This window comes from Heteronotia binoei, chromosome 2 (genome assembly GCF_032191835.1).
Source record: "Heteronotia binoei isolate CCM8104 ecotype False Entrance Well chromosome 2, APGP_CSIRO_Hbin_v1, whole genome shotgun sequence".
In the NCBI taxonomy this organism is placed as follows: Eukaryota; Metazoa; Chordata; class Lepidosauria; order Squamata; family Gekkonidae; genus Heteronotia; species Heteronotia binoei.
In genome coordinates this window covers 196,061,424-196,086,599 of record NC_083224.1, presented here as the reverse complement: position 1 = coordinate 196,086,599, position 25,176 = coordinate 196,061,424, and the positions used below count along the sequence as shown (strand labels likewise).

General features: G+C 50.7%; 1 protein-coding gene across 1 annotated transcript in view; it reads right to left on the bottom strand.

The window, feature by feature from the left end:
* Positions 1-25,176, bottom strand: part of PALM (paralemmin) — a 53,309-nt gene that overhangs the window by 16,569 nt on the left and 11,564 nt on the right. Inside the window, exons 2-4 of the mRNA XM_060233132.1 lie at positions 20,275-20,355; positions 15,736-15,866; positions 2,552-2,657 (exon numbers count right to left, since the gene is read on the bottom strand). Coding sequence (XP_060089115.1) covers positions 2,552-2,657; positions 15,736-15,866; positions 20,275-20,355 — 318 coding nt within the window. The remainder of the gene's footprint in view (positions 1-2,551; positions 2,658-15,735; positions 15,867-20,274; positions 20,356-25,176) is intronic.

The window sequence follows — 25,176 nt, the reverse complement described above, 5'->3', positions numbered from 1 at the left end:
TGCTGAGCGACTGAGGAAGCCTTGCAAAGCAAGGAGGGATGGTGGCTCAGTGGTAGAGCATCTACTTGGTAAGCAGAAGGTCCCAGGTTCGATCCCTGGCATCTCCAAATAAAAAGGGTCCAGGCAAGTAGGCACGAAAAACCTCTGCTTGAGACCCTGGAGAGCCGCTGCCAGTCTGAGTAGACAAAACTAACTTTGATGGACCGCAGGTCTGATTCAGTATAAGGCAGCTTCATATGTTCATAAGCTGTGATGCAAAAGGAAGCAAGAGAGAGGGAGAAGGAAGCAGATAACAGCCAGTTGCTCGGGGCCTGATAGGAGCCTTCTAGGGGCCTGATTCAGCCCCTGGGCTTCATGTTTGACAACCCTGATCTAGCTCTTCTACCACAGGTCAAGATGGCTAACTTCAGAAACTATCCCAAAAATCTCTCCTGGGGAATGTTTTTCTTTAAACGAAAGGAAAGGTCCCCTGTGCAAGCACCAGTCGTTTCCAACTCTGGGGAAGTGTATATAAAAATATGGAGCAGAGGTCCATCAGTGGCTATTAGCCACAGTATATATATATATATATGTGTGTATGTGTGTGTATATGTGTGTGTGTGTGTGTGTGTATACACGTACAAACACATATTGGCCACTGTGTGACACACAGTGTTGGACTGGACAGGCCATTGGCCTGATCCAACATGGCTTCTCTTATGTTCTTCTATCTGGGGCAGTGATGCTCTGTCTTCATGGTGCTTGGAAGAGGCCATAGTGGAAGAGCTTCTAGTGTCCTGGCCCCACTGATGGACCTCCTGATGGCACCTGGGGTTTTCTGGCCACTGTGTGACACAGAGTGTTGGACTGGATGGGCTATTGGCCTGATCCAACATGGCTTCTCTTATGTTCTTATTTCAAAAAAACAAAAACGACCCAGCAAGTTGCTTCTCTTTTGCCATTCCTGAACCCTCTACAAGTCGCATTGACTGGGGCCTTCCCTCCTCTACTGCCAAAGTCCTGAGAAAAAGCCGAAAATGCTTGCACATTCCCACCGTATCATCAGAACACACAAACATAAAAAGGAGTCCTAAATCTAGCACTCTGTCTCCCACAGCGGCCAATGCCGACAATCCTTCCAAAGGCCTAGGCCGAAGCCTTTCTCCTCGGCAACTGAGGGGCATTGCCTCCAAACGCGAAGGGTGCTTTTAGTAGTGATGGATAATAGCCATTGATAGCAATATTCTCGGTGACCTTTCTCGATCCACTTTTAAAGCCCTGCGAGCCAGTCGTCATGACGACGCTGCGTGACAGTGAGCGCCACACGTTAATCACGCCTCATGGAAGAAACGCTTCCTTTCCTCTGCCCTGAATAAAGTGACTATTGTGCCCACGCAGGGTGCCCGGGAGTTCTAGTATTACGGGACATTTTCCACTACACCTATACAATAATGTGGAACATAACTGTGGGGGTGTGGATTCAGAGGCCCTGCTCAAATGTATGCTACCTGAGGGTGAAAATTTAGGAGGCCACTCATGAATTGAGTGCCAGCGTGGGCCAGTGGTCAGAGCATCGGACTTGGGTCGTGGAGACCCAAGTTCAAATCCCCACTCCCTGGGTGATGTTGGTCTAGTCGCTCTCTCTCTCAGCCTGACCTACCTCACAGGGTTGCTGTGAAGATAAAATGGAGGAGAGAAAAATGACAAAGGCTGCTTTGGTGTACTGGTTTAAGCGCGTGGACTCTTATCTGGGAGGAACCGGGTTTGATTCCCCACTCCTCCACTTGCAGCTGCTGGAATGGCCTTGGGTCAGCCATAGCTCTCGTAGGAGTTGTCCTTGAAAGGGCAGCTTCTGGGAGAGCTCTCTCAGCCCCACCTGCCTCACAGGGTGTCTGTTGTGCGGGAGGAAGGGAAAGGAGATTGTAGGCTGCTCTGAGACTTTGTCCTTGAAAGGGCAGCTTCTGGGAGGGCTCTCTCAGCTCCACCTGCCTCACAGGGTGTCTGTTCTGGGGGAGGAAGGTAAAGGAGATTGTGAGGCACTCGGAGACTCAGATTCAGACCAATTTCCCACTCACCCTACGCCACTCTGACGTTTCCCTTTTCAACGTGGTGTTTTTCCGATTTCCCACTATCTGTCCTGGGGCTTCAGCCTGTGTTGCTGCTTTTGCGTGGCAAAGAGAAACTGCTAAAAACCAGTTTCTCTTTGCCATGCAAAAATGGTGACGCAGGCTGAAGCCCCAGGGTAGGTAGTGGGAAACCGGAAGAACACCGTGCTGAAAAGAAGAACGTCAGAGCGGCGTCGGGTGAGTGGGAAATCGGTCTCAGAGTATAGGGCGGGTTATAAATCCAACATATTCTTCTTCGGCTCCCCACTAGGGAGAAAGGTAGGGTATAAATAAAGTAAGTGTAAGTCAGCCTCTTCAGAGATGGGTGTGGGGGAGAGGTATTCGTGAATTGTCCTGCATTGTGCAGGAGGTTGGACTAGATGACCCTGGCGAATACAGACACCTTCCAACTCTATGATTCTTTGAGGAACGGTGGGAAAAACATGTCCTAAACGGAAGCTTCTGACCTTTGGCGAGTGGGCTGCCTTCTGTTCCTTCGCCTCTTCTGACAAGGTCTCTTTGGTGGAAGACGCCGAGACTCCGTTTTCAAACAGCTCCAACTCCCTCTCCAACCTGGAACGAGAGGAGATTTCGCTGCTTAAAAGCTCCTCAACGGGGAAGGGGGGGAGAGCATTTCAAAACCATCAGGGGCTCACACTTGCCGGTAGACCTTCACATCTCCATGGAACAAAATACAAGCAGGAACGTATGTGCTACAGCAGCAGTGTCAAACATGGAACCAGGCCCTCAGATGACTCCTATTAGGCCCCCGAGCAACTGGCTGTCTTCTGCTCCCTTCTCCCTCTCTCTTGCTTCCTTCTGCATCACAGCTTGCTTTGCCAGGCTTGCTCAATCGCACAGGAGCTACAGAGCAGTCTCTAGTTTCTCCATTGGCTCAGGCTCCTCCCTTGGGTAGGAAGTGGGGGAGGAATAGCTTGCTTTGCCAGACTCTCTCAATCGCACAGCAGAGCTACTGAGCCAAGCCTCTCTTCCTTCTATTGGCTGAGGCTCCCCCGCTCCTGGTCCCCTGGGGAAGGAAGGAAAAATTCAGAGCTTCCTTTGCCCAATTCCCTGGATCCTACGGGAGAGATACAAAAAAAAAACCCTTTAAGACCAATGAGTGCTAATGTTTTAAGCATGTCTTAAGTTGTTGTTTTTTAAATCTTTAATTGTGTTTGTCTGTGTCCTTTATAAAGTTAATATCTCTGCTACCTAATCTTAAATAGGTATGCATCTGGCCCAGCCCGACATGGCCTGGCCCGACAAGGTCTCATTTATGTCAGATCCGGCCCTCATAACAAATGAGTTTGACGCCCCTGTGCTACAGACTTAAACTGGGATAGCCACTAGCCACCACCGCTTCTTCCACTGGGCACGTCAGGGACTTGTGGCTCTGTATATAGGTATGGTGGTCCGAAAGGTGACTGAGGCAGGATTATTACCAAAAGGAATCTACCATTCCTATCTGAGGAACCGCCTTTCCCCATATATACCCCAGAGAGCACTGCGTTCAGGAAGTCAACATCTGTTATCCATCCCCGGACCAAGGGAGGCCAGATTATGCTCTACACAGGCGAGGGCCTTTTCGGTGGCAGCCCCTAATTTATGGAACACACTTCCAGAGGCCCCGAGAGCCCTGCGGGATCTCTCCTGATTCCGCAACACCTGTAAAACCAACCTTTTCTGGCAGGCCTACAGTAACTAATGTGCGAGGAGCTGCCGCTAGTATGTCGCTGAGCACTATCATCCATCTAAAAGACACCTAATAGACCACCACAGAGAATTAAGAACTATAATGAAGCTGGACAGACCTATGTAAGAAATTTTATAGCACCATTTTAAATTATAAATTGTTATATGTTTTTGATTTTATAACCATAAGGCATTGTTATTGTGGTATTGTAACTGTGAGCCGCCCAGAGTCCAGACGGAGTGGGTGGCGTACAAATGGAAGGTAAATAAATAAAATAAAATCCCAGGATCCTTTGAGGGATGCCCTGAAGGGGCTATAATAGCAAATCCCGTCAAATCACAATTGACTTACAGTGACCCACTAAGGCAGGGGTGGCCAACGGTAGCTCTCCAGATGTTTTTAACATGTTTTTAACATTGTTAAGATGAGATTAACATGTGGAATTCACTGCCACAGGAGGTGGTGGCGGCCACAAGTATAGCCACCTTCAAGAGGGGTTTAGATAAAAATATGGAGCGCAGGTCCATCAGTGGCTATTAGTCACAGTGTGTGTGTATGTATAAAATTTTTTGCCACTGTGTGACACAGAGTGTTGGACTGGATGGGTCATTGGCCTGATCCAACATGGCTTCTCTTATGTTCTTATGTTTTGGCTACAACTCCCATCAGCCCCAGCCAGCATGGCCATGGGAGTTGTAGGCAAAAACCATCTGGAGAGCTACCGTCGGCCACTCCTGCGGGTTTTAAGGCAAGAGGTGTTCAGAGGCGTTTGCCTTTCCCTATCTCTATTTTGCAGCAACCAGACCTATAGCCACAGGGTGGGGACAGTAGGGGCACTGCCCCCCATGTTCATGATTGGGCCCCCTGGCTTCTGGGGGGCCTCCGGGGTGCAGCAGTTTTTGTCTTGCCATGGCTGAGCCAGCGAAGCAGCATCACCGGCTGCCGGAGGTGGGAGAGCTGAGTAGGGCACCAGGCCCGGCAGCAACAAAAGGAGCAAGTGGAGAGGCGGGAGGCGGAAGAGCGGGAGGCGGATAGGGTTGCCAAGTCCAATTCAAGAAATATCGGGGGACTTTGGGGGGTGGAGCCAGGAGACTTTGGGGGTGGAGCCAGGAGACATTGGGGGTGGCGCCAGGAGACATCGGGGTGGAGCCAGGGGGCATTGGGGGTGGAGCCATAAGCAAAGTTATGACAAGCACCACTGAACTCCAAAGGGAGTTCTGGCCATCACATTTAAAGGGACCGCATGCCATTTAATTGCCTTTCCTACCTTAGAAATAATGGATAGGGGCACCTTCTTTCGAGGCTCATAGAATTGGACCCCGCGGTCCAATAGTTTTGAAACATGGAGAGCATTTTGAGAAGAGTCATCAGATGCTATGCTGTAAATTTGGTGCCTCTACCTAAAAAACAACCCCTCCAGAGCCCCAGATACCCCCAGATCAATTTCCCATTATACTTTATGAGAATCAATCTCCATAGGGAATAATGAAGCGCCCACAGGCCTGTAGCCACAGGGTGGCCTATGGGGGCGCTGCCCCCTGACTTCCAGCCAGTGCCCCCCCCCCCAACTCCCAGGGGCTCTCCAAGGCGCAGCTTGCTTTTTTCCTTTTTCTTTTCGTCATGGCTGAGCCAGCAAAGCGTCATCAGTGGCAGCCAGTACTGGGAAGAGCTGAGCAGGGCACAGGGCACTGCGGCAACAAGAGCAGCAGGCCGAGAAGAGGAAGGCGAAGGAGTGGGGGGTGGAGGAAACCATGTGGAATGGGCCAGGGCGGGAGGGGGACAGATGGAGCTGCTGGCTGCAAAGCACTGGAATGGGGGATAGGGAAGTGGAAGGGGAAACCCCTGCTTGCGTGCAAGCTGCAGTTCCTTCTTAAGCCCAAAGTTTTAGGGTTTTCTGCCTCGACTTGGCCACTTGCAGAACCTCCTGCTTTTATCCCTGCCCCGAAAAGCTTCTGAGAAATGGCTAGCCCCACAGCGGATGGGAAAGAGGCCCCCCCCCCACTTTTAAAATCCTGGCTACGGCCCTGAGCACCCAGCAGACATTTCCCCCCTCCCCTGTTTCTGACGACTCTGAAGTGAGGGATTGGCCTCTCTACTCACGAGCTGCTGAACTTCCAACTTCTTCGAAGTAACACAGAGCAACCTTCCCAAGAAGAAGCCTTTCCAAGTGGAGTCTGAAGCCTCCGGAGGTGGAAGGGCGCATGGTGTGGCTGTGGGGGGGGGGGGCTTCCCCCCCTGCTGGCCAGCTGACTGGGAGCGGGAAGGAGCCTGGGAAAGCAGGAGAGCCCCAGCTGGGACCTGGGGATTGGCAAGCCTAGAGGTGGAGGAAGCTACATGGTATGAGCTGGGGAGGGGGTGGGACAGATGGAGCTGCTGGCGGCAAAGTGCAGCGCGGAGGAGAGGGAGGTGGGAGGAACCCCCGTGCTTGCATTCAAGGCGCAGTCCCTTCTTCACTCCGAAGTTTTAGGGTTGGCTGCCTCGACTCGGTTACTTTCAGAGCCGCCATCTTTTGTCCCCTGCTGCAGAAAGCTTCTGAGAAGCGGCAAGCCCCGCAGCGGATGTGAAAGGGGGCCCCGCTGACTTTTTAAAAAGCCCCCTGGCTTTTGAAATTCTGTTTTCCTGGGTGGTCTCCCCTCCAAGTCCTAACCGGGGCTGACTCAGCTTAGCTTCCAAGTGCTGGAAGCCTCGCTTCAAGAAGGACGTGGGCAGAACGGAGCGGGTGTAGACGGGACAGACGAGGATGATCAGCAGCTTGGAGACCAAGCCTTGTGAGGAAAGGCAGAGGGACTTGGGAACATTCAGTCTGGAGAAGGGGAGGTCGAGGGGGGAGCATGATGGCTCTCTTTAAGTATCTGATGGGCTGTCCCTTAGAGGGGGGCACGGAGCTGTTCCTGCTGGTAGCAGAGGAAAGGACTTGCAAGAACGGGTCAACGTTAAGGGTGGGAAAGTACCGGCTGGATATGAGGGGAAATGCTTTTACACAAAGAGTTGCTCAACAGTGGAATCAGCTACCCAGAGAGGTGGGAAGGTCCCCTCACCGGCAGTCTTTAAGCAGCAGCTGGACAAACATATGCCAGGGATGCTCTAGTTCAGCAAACTCATTTGTTATGAGGACCGGATCTGACGTAAATGAGACCTTGTCGGGCCGGGCCACGTGTGTCATAAAATGTAGCGCCAGGTAGCAGAGATATAAACTTTATAAAGGACACAGATAAACACAGATTTTTTAAAAAAAAACTTAGAATATGCTTAAAAGATTAGCACTCTTGCGATATTTTTTTTTTATTTAACAGTTTCTGATAACTGACACCTCTCGCTTTGAATTATCGCATCAAAATGCTGAGACGATGTCTGTGTCGTAGCAATCTTGAGTATGCTGTTCAGGCGTATATCTGTACGTTGCAAACCTACTTTTGATTTACTGACATTCGTTTCAGAAATCTCCTGGCCAGTTCACGGAGCCTAAGACCCAGAGGAAAACATGAAATGGCTGGGCATTGCAAGCTTTTGTACATCAGCTGCTTCATGTCAGCCAATGGAGAAAATAGAGGCTTTGCTCTGTAGCTCCTGTGCAATTGAGCAAGGCTGACAAAGCAAGCTGTGATGCAGGAGGAAGCAAGAAAGAGGGAGAAGGAATCAGACAACAGCCAGTTGCTCAGAAGAATAATAGGAGCCCTCCGGGGGCCTGATCTGGCCCTCAGGCCGCACATTTGACACCCCTGGCTCTAGGCTAATCCTGCATTGAGCAGGGGGCTGGACTGGATGGCCTCTATGGCCCCTTCCAACTCTGGAATTCTATGATGGTTACAGGATGGGGGAGACTTGTCTTAGCTGTAGTATGTGCGAAAAGGATCTAGGGGTCTGTGGATAATACGCTGAACATAAGTCAACAGTGTGATGCTGCGGATAAAAGGCAAATGCAATTTTGGACTGTATCAACAGGAGTATAGTGTCCAGATCATGTGAAGTGATGGTATCGCTTTATTCTGCTCTGATAAGACCTCCCCTAGAGTATCGTGTTCATTTTAAGAAGGATATAGACTAGCTGGAATGGGTCCAGAGGAGGGCGAAAAAGATGGTGAGGGGTCTGGAGACCAAGTCCTATGAGGAAAGGTTGAGAAGGAGCTGGGCATGTTTAGCCTAGAGAGGAAGCAGCTGAGAGGTGATATGATCACCATCTTCAAGGACTTGAAGGGCTGTCCTATAGAGGATGGCATGGAATTGTTTTCTGTGGCCCCAGAAGGTAGGACCAGAACCAGTGCGTTGAAATTAAATCAAAAGAGTTTCCGGCTCAACATTAGGAAGAACTGCCTGACCGTTAGAGGGGTTCCTCAGTGGAACAGGCTTCCACGGGAGGTGGTGGGCTCTCCTTCCTTGGAGGTTTTCCAAATAAAGGCTAGATGGCCATCTGACTGCAATGAGGATCCTGTGCATTTAGGGGGAGGTATTTGTAAGTTTTCTGCATTGTGCAGGGGGTTGGACTAGATGACCCTGGAGGTCCCTTCCAACTCTATGATTCTATGATTCTCAGACTGAACTAGCTCAGACTTCTGCCACCCTAAAAATGTACAGAACTGATACACACTTGCCATCTCTTGTGAATGATGCACTGTATTCCTCCCTTCAGTGACCTTAACTGTTTCTGGAGGCAAGTTCTCTGTAATACTTTGGCTGCTACAAAATGACCATCAGGATTTATTATTCTTTCACTCATTCACTGAAACGACGATGGCAACAAAACGTTTTGCAAAGCTCTTCACTTAGCCTCCCCCCCCCCCTTTTTTTTGCTATCAGGTGAGAAACCAACTTTTAAAAAGTTATGCACGATTTAATTAAAAGTAGCATACAACAAAATAGATGTACTAAAGTTGTTTGTGTGTGTGTCAAAGTGTGCAAAGGAGCCCTGTGGTACAGAGTGGTAAAGCTGCAGTAAAGAAGAAGAAGAAGAAGAAGAAGAAGAAGAAGAAGAAGAAGAAGAAGAAGAAGAAGAAGAAGAAGAAGAAGATGATGATGATGATGATGATGATATTGGATTTATATCCCGCCCTCCACTCCGAAGAGTCTCAGAGCGGCTCACAATCTCCTTTATCTCCCTCCCCCACAACAGACACCCTGTGAGGTGGGTGGGGCTGGAGAGGGCTCTCACAGCAGCTGCCCTTTCAAGAACAACCTCTGCCAGAGCTATGGCTGACCCAAGGCCATGCTAGCAGGTGCAAGTGGAGGAGTGGGGAATCAAACCCGGTTCTCCCAGATAAGAGAGCTCTGGCTGACCCAAGGCCATTCCAGCAGCTGCAAGTGGAGGAGTGGGGAATCAAACCCGGTTCTCCCAGATAAGAGTCCGTACACTTAACCACTACACCAAACTGGCTCTCCAAGCTCTGCTCACGACCTGCGTTCAATCCCAGCAGAAGCTGGGTTCAGGTAGCTGTCTCAAGGTTTACTCAGCCTTCCATTCTTCTGAGGTCAGTCAAATGAGTCCCCGGCTTGCTGGAGGGGAAGTGTAGAGGACTGGGGAAGGCAATGGCAAACCACCCTGTAAAAAGTCTGCCGTGAAAACATTGTGATGTGACGTCACCCCAGAGTCGGAAACAACTCGGTGTTTGCTTAGGGGACTACCCTTACCTACCTTTAAAGTGCCTTCAAAGCACCGCAAACTTCTGCAGCCTCAGCAAGGGGCTTTCAAGGTGAAGGAGAAGCAGAGGTGGTCTGCCGTTGCCTTCCTCTGCAGAGTCTTCCTTGGTGGTCTCCCTTCCTTGTAGCAACCCTGCTTCACTTCCCAGATCTTATGAGGCCGGGATATGTTTTGCCACTTTCCCCTCTTGTCAAGTTGTTTGCAACAATGAAAGCCCGGGATAAAAACCAAGCAAGCAACTGCCTAATCAACCGAGAGTGGGATGGGGTTTAAAAAAAAAATCTACCAGGTCAAGAGAGCCAGTTTGGTGTAGTGGTTCAGTGTGTGGACTCTTATCTGGGAGAACCGGGTTTGATTCCCCACTCCTCCACTTGCACCTGCTAGCATGGCCTTGGGTCAGCCATAGCTCTGGCAGAGGTTGTCCTTGAAAGGGCAGCTGCTGTGACAGCCCTCTCCAGCCCCACCCACCTCACAGGGTGTCTTTTGTGGGGGAGGAAGGTAAAGGAGATTGTGAGCCGCTCTGAGACTCTTCCGAGTGGAGGGCGGGATATAAATCCAATATCATCATCATCATCATCATCATCATCATCATCATCATCATCATCATCATCATCATCATCATCTTCTTCTTCTTCTTCTTCTTCTTCTTCTTCTTCTTCTTCTTCTTCTTCTTCTTCTTCTTCTTCTTCTTCAAAAAACAGAATTTTCCAGCAGATTTTTAAAAGGCGATGAACGAGCAGGACTTTTTGTGTAGCTGGGGAAAAGGTAAAGGTCATCCCCCGTACAAGCACCAGTCACTTCCGACTCTGGGATGACGTTGCATCACAACATTTTCACAGCAGACTTTTTATGGGGTGGTTTTGCTATTGCCTTCTCCGGTCATCTACACTTTCCCCCCAGCAAGCTTGGTACTGATTTTACCGACCTCGGAAGGATGGAAAGCGGAGTCAACCTTGAGCCGGCTATCTGAACCCAGCTTCCGCTGGGATCGAACTCAGGTCGTGAGCAGAGAGCTCGGACTGCAGTACTGCAGCTTTACCACTCTGCGGCATGGGGCTCTTCTCATTATATATTACAATGTAGTAATAAAAATAAGACAACATTGGATTTATATCCTGCCCTCCACTCCAAATTTCAGAGTCTCAGAGCAGCTCCATATTTTTTTGTAGCAGGAGCTTCTTTGCATATTAGACCACACACACCCCCCCGATGTAGCCAATCTTCCAAGAGCTTACAGTAGGCCCTGTGAGCTCTTGAAAGATTGGCTACATCGGGGGTGTGTGTGGCCTAATATGCAAAGGAGTTCCTGCTACCAAAAATGAGGGACCACAACAATTTAGGCACACAGCTCTAAAACTGGCATCGAGAAGTCCATGATTCTTACCCTGACCTGGATAGCCAAGGCAAACCCAATCTTGTCAGATCTTGGAAAATAATCAGGGCCAACTCTGGCAAGTACTTGGATGGGAGACCACCTTGGAATACCCAGTCAGGAGGGCAGGGGCAGGCTTTATTCAATCACCTCCCTGAATATCCTCCAGGCCCCCAATAGGGGTCAGTCACCAGAGGTCACCATGACGTCCAGGCACACACACATACTCACATGCACGCACACACTCATGCACATAAAAATACTAAAAAGAAAAAGAAGCCCTCAATTCTTGTAGACTTCCCTACTTGTTAGAAGGCAAACAAAGGAGAGACTTGCGAATAGACACAAATAGTGCTCCTAACTGGGGAATTCTGGCAACTATGTGGGGTTGCCAAGTCCTATTCAAGAAATATCTGGGGACTTTGGGGGTGGAGCTAGGAGACATTGGGGATGGAGCCAGAAGCAAGGTTGTGACAAGCATAATTGAACTCCTTAGGGAACGCTGGCCATCATCTTTAAAGGAACTGTGCACCTTTTAAATGCCTTCCCTCCACTGGAAATCATGGAGAGGGGCACCTTCTCTGGGGGTTCATAGAATTGGACCCACAAGTCCAATCTTTTTGAAATTTGGAGGGTCTGTTGAGGAGAGGCATTGGATGCTACACTGCAAATTTGGTGACTCTACCTCAAAAAACAGCCCCCCCCCCAGAGCCCCAGATACCCACAGATCAATTCTTTATTATACCCTATGGGAATTGGTCTCCATAGGGTATAATGGAGTGCCCAGCAGTTTCCTTCCCCCCAGCTTTTTGATGACTTTGAAGCAGGGGGAGGGCCTCTAAACTGGGGGATCCCCTGCCCCCCACCTGGGGATTAGGCAAAACTAGAAACCGCAGTGTACTGATTAGTAACAACTGAAATAAACCACTGCGTTACATATATTGCAAGTAATTGCTCCACAGATATTTCCTATATCCTATTCATGTCTTCTTCACCAAAATTCTTACAGTAGAAGGGTGAATGAAACACGGACTGAACCTACGATCCGTGTCGCCGCACTTGTTGGATTTCGGTCTGCTACCCAAGCAAGAAGTAGCACACGCCGCACCTGTTGGATTTCGATCTGCTACCTAAGCAAGAAGTAGCACATGCCATACCTGTTGGATTTCAGTTTGCTACCCAAGCAAGAAGTAGCACACGCGGCACCTGTTGGATTTCGGTCTGCTACCCAAGCAAGAAGTAGCACATGCCGTACCTTTTGGATTTCAGTTTGCTACCCAAGCAAGAAGTAGCACACGCCGCACCTGTTGGATTTCGGTCTGCTACCCAAGCAAGAAGTAGCACATTTATTGGTACTGCACACGTCTGTCAATGAAAAGACACAGACAGTGGACTTTGGTACCATTACAGCCATTGGAAATGAATTTGTATTTCGAATTGTGCTGTATTCATGGACATCTGTAAGAATTTTGATGAAGAATACCTGAACAGGATATAGGAAATATCTGTGGAGCGATTATTTGCGATATATAAGTAACGCAGTGGTTTATTCCCGTTGTTATCCACCTGGGGATTGGCAACCCTACAACTATACGTTTGGAGTCAGAAATTCCCAGCAAGTGCCGAATATTTTGCAAACATTCCTTCCCTCGGTGGGAGGGTGCCGTTTGGTGCAAGAGTGCTGTTTTTGTTTAACTTCAACCGTCCCCCCTCTGGTGTGCCTGGAATTCCTCTCGAGAGCATTGGGGGAGGGGGTGGATTTCTGGGGCAACGACTGGTGCTTGCACAAGGGACCTCTCCTTTCCTTTCCTTTGTGCATGGAGATCCAAGAGTGAATTTCCCCTGGCTTCCACCGGGCCGGTGGGGGAGGGGAACGCTTGCTCTGGCTGCTGTTTCGGAGCAACCCAGAAGTTGCCAGGAACAGTCTGTGATGGAGCTTAAGAGCAAAGGAACGTGCAAAAGAAGGAGGAGGTGTGTGTGTGTGGAGGGTCAGTTGCATTGTTGTTCCCATTTAATGTCCAACTCGGCGCTCAGAGGAGCCAAGGTCTCTCTTGGGCAGACTTTACTGCTGGTTACGAAACTCCGGGAAAGGTTTGGACAGAGCCAAAGAAGAGGCACTTTGAGGAGAGGAAGGGGGCTGGGCTCCAAGCTTCAGATGGAAAAATTTTGGCCAGGGCAATCCAGGTTTGAGTCTTCCAAACGAGGATCAAGGGTTGCCAAATCCCCAGGTGGGGGCAGGGGATCCCCCGGTTTGGAGTTCTCCCCCCGCTTTGGAGTCATCAGAAAGGGGTGGGGGTGGAATGTCTGCTGGGCACTCCATTATTCCCTACGGAGACCAATTCCCATTGGGTATAATGGAGAATGGATCCACGGGTATCTGGGTTTTTTGAGGTAGAGGCACCAAATTTCCCGCATAGCGTCCAGGGCCTCTCCTCAAAACACCCTCCATGATTCAAAAGGATTGGACCTGCGGGTCCGATTCTATGAGCCCCCAAAGAAGGTGCCCCTATCCTTCATTGTTCCAAATGGAGGGAAAGCGTTTAAAAGATGCGTGCAAGGCCCTCTAAATGTGATGGGCAGGTCTCCCTTTGGAGTTCAGTGATGCTTGTCACAACCTTGCTCCTGGCTCCACCCCCAAAGTCTCCAGATATTTCTTGAATTGGACCTGGCCGCCCTACTAGGATGCCATCCTCCAGTTCGTGCCTAGAGATCTCCTGGGATTGCTACTGATCTCCGAACGACGGAGGTCAGTTCTACTGGAGAGATGGCGGCCCTGGAGGGTGGGCTCTGTTTCACTATTGCCATAGAGCCTCTTCTCCCCAAAAATCTGTCCTCCCAAGGCTTTGCCCCCAAGTCTCCAGGATTTACCTCACCCACTGACCCACTATGCAGTTAGCCAGGTTCCTTAGAACCACTCACTAGTCCAGGAGCGGCCGGACTGCGGCTCAGGAGTCACATGCGGCTCTTTCACACATCTTGTGTGGCTCTCGCAGCCCCACCACCACCCTGTCAGCAAGTCACTTGTCCAAGCCAAACCAGCTGGAAGCTTGCAGAATGCATTTAAAGTTGCTCTCTTTCTACCTCTCCTTCCTCGGAAGGAAGGAAGGAAGGAAGGAAGGAAGGAAGGAAGGAAGGAAGGAAGGAAGGAAGGAAGGAAGGAAGGAAGGAAGGAAAGAGCCAGAGCTTCCTTTGCCCAGTTCCCTGGATCCCATGAGAGAGATACAAAGAATACACCTTTAAGACCAATGATATTGGGTGATGACATTGGGTGTTTTCGCACTCACGTTTTACTGGCGCCACGACCCTCCTGACGCCGGCGAATCTGCATGGATTTCGCACCAGAAGCGCCGGCGCACCCAGAAGCGCCGGCTACTTCCGTCGCTAAGCCAGCGCAAACGTTTTCCTGCATCTTTGCGATTTGCGTTTGCGCTGGCTTAGCGACGGAAGTAGCCGGCGCTTCTGGGTGCGCCGGCGCTTCTGGTGCGAAATCCATGCAGATTCGCCGGCGTCAGGAGGGTCGTGGCGCCAGTAAAACGTGAGTGCGAAAACGGCCATTGTATTTATATCCCGCCCTATACTCTGAATCTCAGAGTCCCAGAGTGACCACAGTCTCCTTTACCTTCCCCCTCCCCACCACAACAGACACCCTGTGAGGTGGGTGGGGCTGAGAGAGCTCTCCCAGATGCTGCCCTTTCAAAGACAACCTCTGCGACAGCTATGACTGACTCAAGGCCATTCCAGCAGGTGCAAGTGGAGAAGTAGGGAATCAAACCTGGTTTTCCCAGATAAGAATCTGCACACTTAACCACTACACCAAACTGGCTCTCAGGAAGGAAAGCACATGGAGAGGGAGAGGTGGAAAGAAAGCAACTAACTTTAAATGCATTCTCCAAACCATGGACTGGCTTGGCTTGGAGAAGTGACTTAAAGAGAGAAATGCCTTCTCCAAGCCAGCTGACCTGGCAGTAAGCCTTCGAGGGCCACACAATATGTGTGAAAGAGCCACATGTGTCTCCTGAACCGTAATTTGGCCACCCCTGCTTTCCCTTCCTCCCCCACAACAGACACCCTGTGAGGTAGATGAAGATATTGGATTTATATCCCGCCCTCCACTCCGAAGAGTCTCAGAGCGGCTCACAATCTCCTTTCCCTTCCTCCCCCACAACAGACACCCTGTGAGGTGGGTGGGGCTGGAGAGGGCTCTCCCAGAAGCTGCCCTGTCAAGGACAACCTCTGCCAGAGCTATGGCTGACCCAAGGCCATGCTAGCAGGTGCAAGCGGAGGAGTGGGGAATCAAACCCGGTTCTCCCAGATAAGAGTCCGCACACTTCACCACTACACCAAACTGGCTCTCCTTACAATCTCCTATATCTTCTTCCCCCACAACAGACACCCTGTGAGGCAGGTGGGGCTGAGAGAGCTCTCACAGCAGCTGCCCTTTCAAGGACAGTCTCATGGCGGCCTACAATCTCCTTTCCCTTCCTCCTCCACAACAGATACCCTGTGAGGTGGGTGGGGCTGAGAGGTCTCTCCCAGAAGCTGCTCTTTCAAGGACAGAGTCTCAGAGCGGCCTACAATCTCCTTTCCTTTCATCCCCCACAACAAACACCCTGTGAGGTGGGTGGGGCTGAGAGCGCTGTGACAGAAGCTGCCCTTTCAAGGACAACTCCTATGAGAGCTATGGCTGACCCAAGACCATTCCAGCAGGTGCAAGTGGAGGAGTAGGGAATCAAACCCGGTTCTCCCAGATAAGAGTTCGCACACTTCACCACGACACCAAACTGGTGCTGGCATCATATTGGTGTGCCAGTCCCCAGCCCATTAATGCTCCCCGGTGCAGCTGGCTGCAGCCTGGCAACCGTAATTGACAGGCAGACAAGCCACCGGTGAAGCTCGCCTGAGACTCTCTCCAAGTACCCTGCGCTCCCCGGCCAAGGGCTGCTCCGTAGATTACCTCTGGATGCTTTCTTCCAGCTCCTTCACCTTCAAGTCGTCCTGCTCCATCTGCTTCTTTGTGGCTTCTCCTTCCTCGGCTGTGGACGAAGGCGCTCCTTCTAGCAGCCATCTTTCCCGCAGAGTTTTCGACTGGGAGGGAGAGAAACCCAGAATTTGTGTGTGTGGGGGGAATCCAATTATTTCCTTCAGGGCTTTTTTTGTAGAAAAAGTCCAGCAGGAACCAATTTACACATTAGGCCACACCCCTTGACATCACCACTGTTCCACACAGGGCTTTTTTTGTAGAAAATGCCCAGCAGGAACTCATAAACATATTAGGCCACACCTCCTGACACCAAGCCAGCCGGAACTGTGTTCCCGTGCGTTCCAGCTTTTTAAAAAGCCCTGCTTTCCTTCATACAAACTTTGATGGATTCTGGAACACAAGATGTCGATCACAATTTCCTTTCCCTCTCACCCAGAAGTTGTAGATCCAACCCCAGAGCTTCTTTTGTAGCAGGAACCCCTTTGCATATTAGGCCACACACCCCTGATGCAGCCAATCCTCCAAGTGTTTACAGGGCACTTAGTACGGAGTCGACTGGAAGCTCCAGAGGGATTGGCTACATCGGGGTGTGTGCAGGGCCAGCCAGAGGGCACATAGTGCCACAAATGGACTCACTGCCTGCCCCCCCCCCATGCCTCTGATGGCCCCAGGCAACCCAGGCCAGGCCATATATCAATATAGTATGATGGAGTGCCCAGCAGTTATTTCCCTCCCCCGCTCCTCTTTCTGATAACCCTCAAGCAGGGGGGATCCCCTGTCCCCACTTGGGGATTAGTAACAACTGAAATAAACCACTGTGTTACTTATATATCGCAAATAATCGCTCCACAGATATTTCTTATATCCTGTTCAGGTATTCTTCACCAAAATTCTTACAGATGTCCATGAATACAGCACAACTCGAAATACAAATTCATTTCCAATTGCTGTAATGGTACCAAAGGCCACTGTCTGTATCCTTTCGTTGACAGACGTGTGCAGGACCAATAAATGTGGTACTTCTTGCTTGGGCAGCAGTCCGAAATCCAGCAGGTACGGCGCGTGCTACTTCTTGCTTGGGTAGCAGTTCGAAATCCAACAGGTACGGCGCGTGCTACTTCTTGCTTGGGTAGCAGTCCGAAATCCAGCAGGTACGGCGCGTACTACTTCTTGCTTGGGTAGCAGTCCGAAATCCAACAGGTACGGTGCGTGCTACTTCTTGCTTGGGTAGCAGTCCGAAATCCAACAGGTACGGCGTGCGCTACTTCTTGCTTGGGTAGCAGTCCAAAATCCAGCAGGTACGGCGTGCGCTACTTCTTGCTTGGGTAGCGGTCCGAAATCCAACAGGTACGGCGTGCGCTACTTCTTGCTTGGGCAGCAGTCCGAAATCCAACAGGTACGGCGCGTGCTACTTCTTGCTTGGGCAGGAGTCCGAAATCCAACAGGTACGGCGCGTGCTACTTCTTGCTTGGGTAGCGGTCCAAAATCCAACAGGTGCGGCAACACGAGTCCTAGGTTCAGTCTATGTTTCATTCTTCCTGATGATGCTACCAAAATACATTCGTGCAAACTGAAGAGACATGTCATGTGAGCTTTTGCCTTAAGCATGGGTTCCAGAACATACGAAAGGCGGCCAGTAGAAGGGTGAATGAAACACAGACTGAACCTGGAACCCGTGTCGCCACACCTGTTGGATTTCGGACTGCTACCCAAGCAAGAAGTAGCACATTTATTGATCCTGCACACATCTGTCAACGAAAGGATACAGACAGTGGCCTTTGGTACCATTACAGCCATTGGAAATGAATTTGAATTTGTATTTTTGTGAGAATTTTGGTGAAGAATACATGAATGGGATATAAGAAATATCTGTGGAGCAATTTGCAATCTATAAGTGACGCAGTGGTTTATTTCAGTTGTTACCCACCTGGGGATTGGCAACCCAGATAGCTGTGTCCCCAGACTGTTTATAGCTCTCTCTTTGGGAGACTGAGTCACATCTCGGGTCAGGAGGGGGGTGGGCTCTGCTCATGCTGACCCCCGACTCCGGCCCTGCGTGCTTGAGGACACCATGCTCTGTGTTCCTTGCTCAGAGAATGGAGAGGCACGCTCCTTTCTGTGGGCGTCACTTACAACGGCTCGTTTTAAAAAAAAAACCCAGATCCTAAAAATATCCTGCGAACAGCTTGTGTAGCTGACACCTCACGTCTGGGGTTTTCTTCAAAGTTAGCGCCTTGAGAAAAGAGTGCTAACAATTTTCCCGGGTCCCTTCTTTCCTAGGATGACCCTGGGGAGATTTCTCCCTCCCCCTTGGCAGCTTTTTCTGGCTCTCTCCTGCTCTCTGAGGGTCAGGGGCGGAATTCTAGCAGGAGCTCCTTTGCCTATTAGGTCACACCCCCCCCCCACGATGTAGCCAATCCTCCAAGAGCTTACAAGGCTCTTTTTTTGTAAGCTCTTGGAGGATTGGCTACATCGGGAGGGGGTGTGGCCTAATATGGAGCTCCTGCTGGAATTCCACCCCTGCTGAGGGTCATCATAATGCCCCTGTGTAAATCGATGCGGCGGCCTCATTTGGAGTAGTGTTCAATTCTGGTCACCGCACCTCAAAAAAAGATATTCTAGCACTGGAACAAGTGCAGAAAAGGGCAACTAGAATGATACAAGGTGTGACGGAACCGGCCCGATTCTGCCTTCAGACCCGGTCCCGTCAGCTCCCTATTGAGTCGCCAACTCCTGGAGGGAGCTATTTCTCCTCCTGCCCCTTGGGCTCGCTGCCACCATCTGCTCAGTCTAGGGGTTCAGATTGAGAGGAACAGGACTCCCAATCCCCCTCTCCAGCTATGAGGCCAGGCCTCCAGGTCCTCTGCCACCCTGTACTTGTGTATCACAGAGACCTCAGCACTTCTTTGGGGAACCCCTGGAGGATTGGCACCTTATCCAACTGCATGCCTTCCCTCTTGCCCGGGGCCCCCTTTATAAAACAGCGTGGTCTAAGGCGGTTGCGGATCTATGTGGTACAGAGATGGACTGCCAGCATTTAAAACCGTAAAAATATTTAATTAAAAGAGAAAAAGAAAATAAAAGAAGAACAAAACAAAAACAGTTGCATGTAAGCACAGCACAGCACCCGCACAGCAAACAGCATGACAAAGAAAATGTGTTATAAACGCATCCTACTGTCCCTGATCTAAACACACCCTGCCTTTTGGGATGACTTACTTGGTCTTACTGCCTGGAGGCCTCATTTTCCTGACTAGGCCGCATGCACAGGCAGGAGCCCCCACACTGGCAACCTCTTCCTTCGAGCTGCAGCTGAGAACTGGTTTCTCTTCCTGCCTAACACATGCCAAGAACAAAAGAACTTCCTGCCTCTCTAGGAGGCTTTCCCCCTAGAGTTTGTTGGTTTGGCTCTGGAAGGGAGGGGGGAGTGAGGGGAAGGCTAGGCCCAAGCCTGCTTGGCAGTTTAGTGATCCCTCCCAATGAAGCACCAACATTGACTAAGATGGCGTTTCTCCACACAAGGGTTGGAAGACTTTCCCTATGCAGAAAGGTTAACACACTTGGGGCTCTTTAGCTTGGAGAAACGTCGACTGCGGGGTGACATGAGAGAAGTTTGCAAGATTATGCCTGGGATGGAGAGGGTAGAGAGAGAAGTCCTTTTCTCCCTTTCTCACAATACAAGAACTCGTGGGCATTCAATGAAATTGCTGAGCAGTCAGGTTAGAACCGATAAAAGGAAATCCTTCTTCACCCAAAGGGTGATTCACAGGTGGGATTCACTGACACAGGAGGTGGTGGCAGCTACAAGCATAGATGGCTTCAAGAGGGGATTGGAGAAACATATGAAGCCGAGGTCCATCAGTGGCTATTAGCCCCAAGGTATAGATGGAACGCCCTGTCTGGGGCAGTGATGCTCTGTATTCTTGGTGCTTGGGGGGGGGCACAGTGGGAGGGCTTCTGATGTCCTGGCCGCACTGATGGACCTCCTGATGGCACCTGGGTTTTTTGGCCACTGTGTGACACAGATGGGACTGGATGGGCCATTGGCCTGATCCAGCATGGCTTCTCCTATGTTCTTATGTCTGGGGCAGTGATGCTTTGTATTCTGGGTGCTTGGGGGGGGGGCACAGTGGGAGGGCTTCTGGTGTCCTGGCCCCACTGATGGCACCTGGGGTTTTTGGCTATTGTGTGACACAGATGGGACTGGATAGGCCATTGGCCTGATCCAGCATGGCTTCTCCTATGTTCTTATGTCTGGGGCAGTGATGCTCTGTATTCTGAGTGCTTGGGGGGGCACAGTGGGAAGGCTTCTACCCCTTCCTGGCCCCACTGGTGGACCTCCTGATGGCATTTGCTTCCTTTGGCCACTGTGTGACACAGAGTGCTGAACCAGATCCAACATGGCCGGATCCAACATGGCTTCTCTTATGTTCTTATCACCACCCTCTGGGGGATATCCTTTGGGGGACGTCCCACATTCCACCTGGCAGAGGGACCCGTTCTTCTGCTTACCTTTAGGTGCTGCAGTTGGCGCCGGTCATCTTCCAGCTGCCGTCGCTTATTTTCAATCTCTGTTTGGCGCTTCCTCTTTTCCTAAATCACGGGAGAGAGAAAATTGAGAAAAAAGATAGGAAAATGAAAACAAGTCAGTACAGAGCAAGGGCCCCCCAAACACCCCAAAGACTGTATGAATACAGAGCAGCCATGGTGAGAAAAACCACCCAGCTATGGGAAATGTAATCTTTTTTAAAACTTCTAGTTCTGTCCCTGCCTCCCCCCCCCCCCCCAGTGCTTCTTTAATGAAAGAAGGATCATACACCAAAAGACAGGAAAGGAGAGAGGAAAGGGAAGGAGGACGGAGAATAACAAAGCCAGGGAGGGAGCTGGATCACCCCAACAGCTGAAGGTTGAAGCAGTCCGGGGGTGTTTCTCCTTGCTGCTCTGACCCCTCCTTCCTGGAGACAAGGAGAATGCGATTTGTCAGGCCAGGGTCATCCTTAAGGTCAGAGGAAATGCTGGACTTTGGGAAATGCGGGAGAAGGTCCTGCAAGGGTCCCTAAGAGAAATCATTTCACATGGCACTTCAGTGCACTTCTCTGTGGTTTAGGAGGAGGAGGAAGAGGAAGAGGAAGAGGAAGAAGAAGAAGAAGAAGAAGAAGAAGAAGAAGAAGAAGAAGAAGAAGAAGAAGAAGAAGAAGAAGAAGAAGAAGAAGAAGGGGAGGAGGAAGAAGAGAGCCACAGGTGGCTCTTTCACACATATTGTGTGGCGGAAGAAGAAGAGGAGGAGGAGGAAGGGGAGGAGGAGAAAGAAGAAGAAGAGGAGGTAGAAGAAGAAGAAGAGGAAGAAGAAGAAAAAGAAGAAGAGGAGGAGGAGGAAGAAAAAGAAGAGGAGGAAGAAGAAGAGAGCCACATGTGGCTCTTTCACACATATTGTGTGGCTGAAGAAGAAGAGGAGGAGGAAGAAGAGGAAGAAGAAGAGGAGGAGGAGGAAGAAGAAGAGGAGGAGGAAGAAGAAGAAGAAGAGGAGGAGGAAGAGGAATAAGAGAGCCACATGTGGCTCTTTCACACATATTGTGCGGCTGAAGAAAAAGAAGAGGTGGAGGAAGAGGAAGGGGAGGAGGAGGAAGAAGAGGAGGAGGAGGAGGAAGAAGAAGAGGAGGAGGAAGAAGAAGAAAAAGAAGAGGAGGAAGAAGAGGAGGAGGAGGAAGAAGAGAGCCACAGGTGGCTCTTTCACACATATTGTGTGGCTCTAGAAGAAAAAGAAAGGGAGGAGGAGGAGGAAATTGGATTTATACCCCGTCCTTCACTTGGAGTCTCAGAGCAGCTGACAGTCTCCTTCCCTTCCTCTCCGCACAGCAGACACCCTATGGGACTGAGATAGCGTTGAGAGAGCTGTGACTGACCCAAGATCACCCATATGGCTGCATGTAGAAGACGGGGGGATCAAACTCAGTTCTCCAGATTAGAGTCCACCGCTCTTAACCACTACACCAAACTGTTTCTCTTAGCGTATTATTCCACCAGAGGAGAGATGGGTTTTGAACACACACACACACCCCTCCCCGCCATGACTGTTCCTCCACACTAGCTAAAGAGGAGAAAGACAATTCCACAAATTTGCTGCCTTGGTTTCCCCATGGAATTCAGTGGAGGCTGGTGATGTTTTGTGGACAAGAATGCCTTCTGCGCATGAGATCTGGGATTGGAACCCAGGTCCAGCCTATTCTGCTGCAGTGGCTAGATCAAGGGTGGCCAAACTGTGGCTATGGGGCCATATGTGGTTCTTTCACAGATATTGTCTGCAAGTTTTCCTCTAAGCTGCAGAGTCTTGTGAGCAGGCCCGTAGCTACGAGGGGGCCTGTGGGGGAACAGTCCCCCGACTTCTGCCCAAATCAGCGGTCCCTTTAGCTGGTGCGGGAGGCTGGGGGCTGCTTCTTCCCCCGTCCCCACACACTATTTTAGTGGCAGGGAAGGGAGAGCAGCGGCAAAAGCAGCAGGAAGGGAGGGGGGAGGAAGGAGAGGAAAGGTTGTGTGGGGCGCTGGGGTGTGTGAGTGCCCCCGACAAATATAAATGCCCCCCGACCTTCCATATTCTGGCTACGGCCTGCTTGTGAGCAAAAATCCTACTTTGTGAGCGACTGGCATTAAAGTTGTGAGCTGCTGCATAAGTTAGTGTGCTCCGGGGTCATCCTTCCTGAAGAAGAAGAAGAAGATATTGGATTTATATCCGCCCTCCACTCCGAAGAGTCTCAGAGCAGCTCACAATCTCCTTTCCCTTCCTCCCCCACAACAGACACCCTGTGAGGTGGGTGGGGCTGGAGAGGGCTCTCACAGCAGCTGTCCTTTCAAGGACAACCTCTGTCAGAGTTATGGCTGACCCAAGGCCATTCCAGCAGGTGCAAGTGGAGGAGTGGGGAATCAAACCCGGTTCTCCCAGATAAGAGTCCGCACACTTAACCACTACACAAAGAAGAAGAAGAAGAAGAAGAATTGCAGATTTATACCCCGCCATTCTCCCTGAATCGGAGACTCAGAGCGGCTTACAATCTCCTGTGTCTTCTCCCCCCACAACAGACACCCTGCGAGGTGGGTGGGGCTAAGAGAGCTCTCACAGCAGCTGCCCTTTCAAGGACAACTCCTGCGATAGCTATGGCTGACCCAAGGCCATTCCAGCAGGTGCAAGTGGAGGAGTGGGGAATCAAACCCGGTTCTCCCAGATAAGAGTCCGCACACTTAACCACTACACCAAACTGAGCGAAGATAAAAATGTGTGAGCCGGAGGCACAAATCCGTGAGCTAGGGTTGCCAATCCCCAGGTGGGGGCAGGGGATCCCCCGGTTTGGAGACCCTCCCCCCGCTTCAGGGTCGTTAGAAAGCAGGGGGAGGGGAGGGAAATGTCTGCTGGGAACTCTATTATTCCCTATGGAGATTTATTCCCATAGAAAATCATGGAGAATTGTTCTGCGGGTATCTGGGGCTCTGGGGAGGCTGGTTTTGGGGGCAGAGGCACCAAATTTCCAGTATAGCATCTAGTGCCTCTCCCCAAAATACCCCCCAAGTTTCAAAAGGATTGGACCAGGGGATCCAATTCTATGAGCCCCCCCAAAAGGTGCCCCTCTCCTTCGTTATTTCCTGTGGAAGGAAGGCATTGAAAAAGTGTGCGGTTCCTTTCAATGTGATGGCCAGAACTCCCTTTGGAGTTCAATTATGTTTGTCACACACCCTTGCTCCTGGCTCCACCCCCAATGTCTCCTGGCTCCACCCCCAAAGTCCCCAGATATTTCTTGAATTGGACTTGGCAACCCTACCGTGAGCTGGCTCACACTAACTCAGCTTCGAGGGAACCCTGCTTGTGTGGCTCTCTAACACACACACCCCCCCCGTCAGCCAGCTTGCAGAAGACATTTGTCTCTTGAAATCACTTCTTCGAGCCAAGCCAAACTTGGAGCAAGGATGTTGAACTCAATTGTTATCGAAGGCCGGATGTGATATAAATGAGACCTTGTCGGGCTAAGCCGGATCGGGCCGGGCCACGTGTATCCCTCAGGGTTGCCAAGTCCAATTCAAGAAATATCTGGGGACTTTGGGGGTGGAGCCAGGAGACACTGGGGACAAGGGTGTGACAAGCATAATTGAATTCCACAGGGAGTTCTGGCCATTACATTTAAAGGGACCGCACACCTTTTAAATGCCTTCCTTCCATAGGAAATAATGGATAGGGGCACCTTCTTTTGGGGCTCATAGAATTGACCCCCTGGTCCAATCGTTTTGAAACTTGGGGGGGTATTTTGGGAGAGAGACTAGATGCTGAGCTGAAAAGTTGGTGCATTTACCTCAAAAAACAGCCCCCCCCAGAGCCCCAGATACCCACGGATCAATTCCCCATTATTCCCTAGGGCAGGGGTGGCCACCAGTAACTCTCCAGATTTTTTTTGCCTACAACTCCCATCAGCCCCAACCAGCATGGCCAATAGCTGGGGCTGATGGGAGTTGTAGGCAAAAAACATCTGGAGAGCTACCGTTTGCCACCCCTGCCCTATGGGAATTGTTCTCCATAGGGAATAATTGCCCAGTAGACATTTCCCCTCCCCTCCTCCGCTTTCTGATGACCCTAAAGTGGGGGGGGGGCCTCCAAACCTGGGGATTGGCAACCCTCTCTCTCTCTCTCACACACACACACACTGAGTCTGGTTCCTCCACAACCACGTCTGAAAAGAACAGGGCCTACGCTGCTCTCTCTCTCTCTCTCTCTCTCACACACACACACACACACACACACACACACACACACTCAGTTGCTCTGAAACAAAAGCAAAAACAAACCGAGGGACTGTGCTGCTGACCCTTCCCAAGAAGTACTTCCTGCTCAACTTTAAAGGCACACAGACATACACACATTTGAAACGGGACCTGTTTGCGGGTTTCTAAACCTGCCCAAGATCTGGAGCTGCACGGTGGCTGAGGGGGCGGGGCTTCTCCTGCCGGCCAGCTGGCTGGGGGCGGGGGGAAGCCTGTAAAACTGCGGGATCCCCGCTGGGACCTGGGGATTGGGAAGCCTAGTATCCCTATTTAAGATTAGGTGGCAGAGATATAAACTTTATAAAGGACACAGACAAATACAATTTTTTTAAAAAAACAAACAAACCTTAAAACATGCTTAAAATGATAACACTTGTTGGTATTAAAGGTGCTTTCTTTGCATTTCTCCCATGGGATCCAGGGAACTGGGCAAAGGAAGCTCTAGCTCTTTCCCTCCTTCCTTCCCCAGGAGACAAGGAGGGGGAAGGAAGAGAGGTTTGGCTCAGTAGCTCTGCTGTGCGATTGAGAGAGCCTGGAAAAACAAGCTCTGCCTCCCCCCCCCTTCCTCCCCAAGGGAGGAGCCTCAGTCAATGGAGGAAATAGAGGTTTTTGCTC